Consider the following 6,747-nt stretch of genomic DNA (forward strand, 5'->3'; position numbering starts at 1 on the left):
CACCAGCAGGTGGTGCTGTGACTGACCCACAAAAGGCCACTCTCAATAGCACACTTCCTCTGTCCTTGCCTAGCTGTCATCTGTTGTTATTTATGCATCTATTAAAGCTGCACTGCTGGAAAACTGAGATAGATAGAGCAGAGGCATCTGCAGTTGCTACAGAACAGCTGTGGCAATAATGTCCTCAGTCGCCAGCTCGGCATATTTCAACGGCAACCCATCACCAAAGCACAAAGCTACAAGCTATTACTGTGGACTTAAAGTGAAGAAAGCCTGTTCGCCAGTATAAAAATGGCGGTGTTTCATCATACAGATACATTCACAGGTGTTTATGCAGAAAATATTTTGTATAAAACGCACTTGAATACGCAACCTAGCAACTACAAAATAAATACTCAGAACACCCACTGAACCCTCGCGAAGAGAGCCCTCCTTCATTACTGTTGCTTTGTCCTACAAGCCACGGTGTTCTCACACGGTGAAAAATACATGGCTGGGCAAAGACAATCCTGACAATGCGCCAACAGACAGGTTACTTTTTGTATGAAAGTGTTAGTAAATACCATTTTATGGCTAATGTGTCGTAGCGGATCACTGTAGCGTTTTATTGAACATCAAAAGGTATCTTGTTTCATTCCTGTAAAGACTTAAAATAATACACTGTTTTTTCCAATTCAAGTCCACTGACATTAATCCAAGATCTGTGTTATTTGGACATTTGTATAGAATTAAGCTAAAAACCCTCAATAACCCGTAGAAATACTTTTTCAACCATATAGCAAAATGTTAAAAACCTTTTAGAAAAACCTAGCGCCCTTGCAACTATGCACCACACCAAAGCAACAACATAAGGGCATCTTAAAAGAACATTCAGAACACCCACTTAAAAGTATAGCAACAAGCTAAAAATCACTAAGAAACCCCCAACAACCACATCTATAGACACTTTTTCAAACATATAACAGCAGTTTAAAAACCTTTAAGAAACAACATAGCAACCCAACAATCACTGTTGGGGAGTAACTAGTTACATGTGATATAATAAATGTAAAATATAATGAACAAAATAAATGTAAATAGCCTTAAGTTACTTAAAATTACTGCAATCGAACGATTAATCACGATTTGATTGGCATCCATAAGAAATGTGCGCTGTGTATATATTTATTGTATATAGATAAATACACACACATGCAGAGGGGCACGGAAAAGGGGAGGGGAAGTTAGGACTAAAGGCCAAAAAATAATTTACATGAATATGAATATATATATGTAAATATTTTCAGAATATATGCTGTATGTGTGTGTCTTTATGTATACATAATATGTATGCACAGTACACACTTATATATTATGTAAACAAAAACTTTTATTTTGGATGTAATGAATCACGATTAATACCGCATTAATAAAACAAATACAACTGAAAATCCTCAAATCAAAACCTAAAGACCCGATCCTCTCTTTGCTGTCTCATCTGGACTTGTTCCTATCAATCCCACCAATCATATGATATCTAACAGCAGGGAATCTTAAGTATAAAACTGCCTAGGAGGCTGAACATCTGTCCAGTGCTGTTTAGAGATTGCATAAAGGTTGTCCGTTCCCAAATGAGTAAACGTCTGCAAAGACGCATCAGAAAACATGTTTATCCTTCTTTATCTGAGCTTTTGGAGCGTGTTGGGGTCTCACAGTCAGAGCTTGAGCTCAACAACAGCAGCAGCAACAACAACAACAACAACAACAACAACAACATCGCAAGCATTTGTGACACCCGGAGAAGACAACGGCCAATGCACGACCTGTCAATTTAGACAGCAGAGTAAACTCATGCGCCTGCACTCCATTAAGTCGCAGATTTTAAGCATTCTGCGTCTAGAACAAGCTCCGAATATCAGCAGAGACACGGTAAAGCTACTCTTACCCAAGGCACCTCCTCTGCAGGAGCTCCTGGATCAGTACGACCAAAATGGAGGCATTAGTGAGGACGAGGAACAAGGCAGCAGTGAGACCATCATTACCATGGCCACAGAACGTAAGTATCGAGATGCACTGCAATACATAGTGAGCGCAAATGTATGTAGATGCAAAAGTCAGACGTAGAATGTATGCCAAATTACGTCTGTGAAAGTTCAACCATCATTTGCAGATGCTACTTTGTTTATTTTGTTATTGAATGCAATGACATTCATACATTTTGAAGTATACAATACATTTAAGGGCCACTGTATTATCTGAAAGGGTAGACTATGAACCGACTATGGTTCATTCATTCAGCTGTTGTTGGAAGATGGCCAAAGGCAACAGACCTTGTTTTACGCAAAGCTGAGCACCAAGAGGAAACATACAAAGCACATTTGGCCTGAGATAATAAGGGCTCTTTTCAACGACTTTCAATGGAAACCTTAGTTTTTGCCAAAATACCAGTACTCCATAAATGTTACATTAAACTGTGGAGAGTCATATTTTCCAACAGTGTCAGCAGTAAAAGACAGTTGGAACAGAGTAATTAAGGTTATTATATTGCTTGGATAATTTTAATTTTGTAGCAGTGATTCTAGCAATCTACAATAGAATTTCGACAAACTTTTGCAGGGATGAACAATCTCCTGGAGATTTTTGTTCCAAACATACTAAAGCATACCTACCTGGAAACTCTGGGAAATGGTCCCAGAAGCAAAACTGTCTATTGTTTAGGGATGGTGGAACATCTTGTCAGGGCTGTTGGTACTCTTTAAGGGACAACTTTGAACCTTATCTATCTTTGAAAGGTGCATATTAATAGTACATTATAATAGTAATATATATCATTATGGTTCTAACCTTTAAAGGTAAATAAGCTGCTAAATTGTCCCTTTAAGGATACTGACCTTTAAAAAAGGACCGTAAAGCAGGATTCTTTAAATCTTGCCCTGATGGGTCAATGAAATACCCTGCAAAATTTAGCTCCAACCTTAACCGCACAAGGTCTTCAGCATCCATAGAAAACCACAGGTATGTAAGGTATGATCAGGGTTTGAGCTAAACCCTGCAGGACATTGTCCCTCCAGGACAGATTTGAAGAACCCTGCCTTAAAGCTACAATTTTTGCACATTTTAGAGGTGAAAAAGTTATACATGGTCTTAGTAAACTTAATACCTTGCAGCTCAAGCCTTCACCCATCTTGAGGGGATGCCGAAGTGCTGCATGTTCTCACTGAGCCCGAAGATTATGCCTAACAGCATCATCAAGGCCCTCCTCTGGATCTACCTCCGACCAGCTGAGGAGCCAACCACAGTCTTCATCCAGATATCTCACCTGAGGTCTTTGTCTGAAGGCAGCAATCACTCAAGAATACGAGCACAAAAAATTGATGTGAATGCCCGCACAAACTCCTGGCAGCACATCAACATGAAGCAGCTGTTGCAGTTGTGGCTCAAACAGCCTGAGAGTCACTTTGGGATAGAAATCAAGGCCTTTGATGCAAATGGAAACGATCTGGCTGTGACCTCTGCAGAATCTGGAGAAGAAGGACTGGTAAGTCAATGCATGCATTGGTGTATTTTCCTTGTCAAATGCTGGACAAATTTTGATTAACAGAACTCCCAAAGATTTATGAAAATGTAACTAATTACAAGAATAGTGAAAATTGAAATGAAAATTCCGTCATTAATTACTCACCCTCATGACTTTCCAAACCTTATGGGACTTTTGACTTTTGACCAAAGATGGCAACACATAAGGCCTAAAGGCCCAAAAAGGTTGCACAGGCATCGTCCCTGTGACTAGCTACAAGAATATGTTTTTGCTCAAAGAAAACAAAAATGCCTTTATTCCATAATTTCTGCTCTTCCGTCACTTGGACAATTTTAACAGTGGCCTAACTACATTTCTAGGCCTTGAACATGGTAGTTGTGTTGCTGTCTACGCAGGGTCAGAAAGCTCTCGGATTTCATAAAAATATCTTAATATGTGTTCTTAATAAACTCTGCAGGTAGGTAGATCTCCAAGAACATTATTGGGCTTGCCTGTTATTCGTAGTTTCGTGGTAATTCGTGGTTTACTGGTTTCCAACCCTGTTCCCTCCAAAACACTGCACATTTTGGCTAAATACCTTGTCTGATACAATGGTTTTAGGTCTAGGCGTCTCTACTAACAAGCTGATTAGTCATGTGTGCTTGAATCAGGGCAGCTTGGGAACTGATGGACTAGTGGATAAAAAATATTTAAAGCTTGTGGAGTTTAAACTTACCTTTAAGAATCTGTCAAATCTTATTCAGACTTGGTAGGTCCTGCCAAGTCTTAATGAGTTTTTAGAGTAATAGTGGAGGACAAGGTATGTTCAAACTCCACAAAGAGCCATAATATGCTTGAACATGGATTTGATTGGTAAGGTTTGTTTGGGGTGTATAGCAATTCATGTCAAATTATCTGCACCATTTATTGATCATGGCTTAGCTAATCATTCCTACGTCTGCCCTTGCAGCAACCCTTCCTGGAGGTAAAAATATCAGAGTCTGGCAAGCGGTCCAGACGGGACACTGGCCTCGATTGCGATGAGCATTCTACGGAGTCACGTTGCTGCCGGTATCCACTCACCGTCGACTTCGAGGAATTTGGTTGGGACTGGATAATTGCTCCCAAGCGCTACAAGGCCAATTACTGCTCCGGTGAATGTGTGCAGAAGTACCCCCACAGTCACATCGTCAACAAGGCCAACCCTCGGGGCAGTGTAGGCCCCTGCTGCACGCCCACCAAGATGTCACCCATAAACATGCTGTATTTCAATGACCGTGAGCAGATAATCTACGGAAAAATCCCTTCAATGGTCGTGGACCTTTGTGGCTGCTCTTGAGCTTCTTGAGCAGCTACGACAGCAAGCCGTCGCTGCTCTGGACCGGGAGGGGAAGTGAAAATAACTTTTACCTTGTCCCTGACAAAATAGTTCCTGCTAAAGCAATTGACCACACCAGGATCCCAGCCAATTTATCCAATTCTTTTAGTTCGTTCTCATCGACTTCTGCACATAAGGACAATAGTACCAAGGTGACAAGACTTTCTTTGTTTTTTAAGGTATAAGGCTTCCTCTGTGAATGCATTTGAGCATAGAGATGACCTGATGGGCTTTACCAGCTTGATATCAGAATGTAAAAAATGCAAAAAGTACTTTAAATTAATGTCAAAGGGGGTTGTATAGTTGATTATTTATAGAAAGTCACTTATCCCCCAGTGACCCAAAAACAGGAACACTGACCTAGAAACTCGCTCAACATGACGTCCAAACAATAGACTTTAAGAATGCAGTTTCATAGCATATGGGTAGTTGGAATATGATAGGGATAAGAGAAGTCTGTTATTGCTGTAACTGGTCAAAAAAATCTTTACATTTACAAATGATCTTTAAATGCTTTTTAGACATTGCTGGAATATGTCAACTATCCAACAGCATGCATATTTTGTTTCTTCTCAAAAAAAAAAAAAAACACTGATTAAATTTCCAGTTTACTAGTTATGTCACAGCCTAGAGATGAACATAGAGATGTTTTATTGGAAGCATGGAATTAGCATGGCATTATGTTGTAGTTTTGATCTGATGTACCAAGTAAAATGCCTGTTATTGATGTCTCTTGGTTGTTTTCGCGTGTCCTTAAAGGACCTCTTCAGTGTTGTCCCGTCGTAACCCTTAACAGAGTGACACCACTGACACCATTCCGATCATGTGGAGAACATTATGGTGCTCAAAAGCAACAAACCCATATTCCATGGAAGCTAAAGCCTCTTTTCTGTTATTTTGTTCTCTGGAGGGTTCCCCAGTGGGATAGAGTCCTCTTGCGGCAACAACAGTAAAAGCCTGGCCCCAGGACAATGAGTGCACTTAGAAACTGGTTAAATTTTTTTTTGAAAAAGGGTTTTCCATATCATTTATCTGTGTGTGTCAATAGTAACAAATAGGTGTACCTATATAACAAATAGAAATGAAGGTGTGTGGGTTGGCAATTGTGGTTCATGGGGACACAAATTTGTTTAATGACATTGGTACGACAGAGCTAGAGGTAGTTTTTAAGCCTTTTAAATAATGAGGACATTAAGATTGTCCTCATAATTCAAAAGGCTTAGTGTTTGAAAATCTAAAAATGCATAAAGTTTCCTGTAAGGGGTAGGTTTAGGTGTAGGGCAATAGCACATACAGTTTGTACAGTAGAAAAACCATTACACCTATGAAGAGTCACAAATGCCAACATGAGTGTATGTGTGTTGCATAAATAGGACAGCAGATAAATTAAAAAAATATATTTTTTTCATATAGTATATATAATATAATAAAATACACATAAAATAACCAAACTAAAATACGTGCAAAGATTTAAAAAGCAGGACAAGGTACATTCGCTTGCATTAATACACAAACAGTTGCAAATTAATTCACCTTGAATGACCCCATATCCACATCTCCAAAGGGGCCTGTCACTTACGCCATCATTTTACTCCTAAAACAAATACATTTCTTATGACAAATTACAAAAAGAGTTGACAGCATGCATTTCTCCAACAGCCTTTACGCGGTGATGAAATAAGTACCTTTCTCTAACGTACTACGCAGTTTCAGACTTTCAGTTTCTTATAAATCACGTGGGGCGCGTTACAACGTCTGGTCTAAAATTCCACGTTGCGTCATAAAAGACGCCCAGACGCGCTGATTGGCTAGTCCACACGTAACAAACAAAATGCGCCTCGCCGATTGGTTCACCCGGCTGTCGCTCAAACTC

At 39.6% G+C, this 6,747-nt stretch overlaps 1 protein-coding gene across 1 annotated transcript; it reads left to right on the forward strand.

Annotated features, from left to right (window-relative positions):
* Positions 1 to 96: 96 nt before the first annotated feature.
* On the forward strand, positions 97 to 5,601 carry mstna (myostatin a). Its single transcript, XM_043223045.1, has 3 exons — positions 97 to 2,035; positions 3,147 to 3,517; positions 4,467 to 5,601. Exons 1-3 carry the CDS (start codon positions 1,645 to 1,647, stop codon positions 4,833 to 4,835), a joined length of 1,131 nt encoding a protein of 376 aa, XP_043078980.1. The 5' UTR covers positions 97 to 1,644; the 3' UTR covers positions 4,836 to 5,601.
* Positions 5,602 to 6,747: the final 1,146 nt, after the last annotated feature.

The sequence above is a fragment of the Puntigrus tetrazona genome, chromosome 22 (genome assembly GCF_018831695.1).
Source record: "Puntigrus tetrazona isolate hp1 chromosome 22, ASM1883169v1, whole genome shotgun sequence".
In the NCBI taxonomy this organism is placed as follows: domain Eukaryota; kingdom Metazoa; phylum Chordata; class Actinopteri; order Cypriniformes; family Cyprinidae; genus Puntigrus; species Puntigrus tetrazona.

Bases quoted from the DNA above. Each gene is read 5' to 3' on its own strand.
- mstna (XM_043223045.1), top strand. From the start codon at position 1,645: ATGTTTATCCTTCTTTATCTGAGCTTTTGGAGCGTGTTGGGGTCTCAC. The intron at 2,036-3,146 runs GTAAGTATCGAG...AATACCTTGCAG, and splicing joins CATTACCATGGCCACAGAAC to CTCAAGCCTTCACCCATCTT. The intron at 3,518-4,466 runs GTAAGTCAATGC...CTGCCCTTGCAG, and splicing joins AATCTGGAGAAGAAGGACTG to CAACCCTTCCTGGAGGTAAA.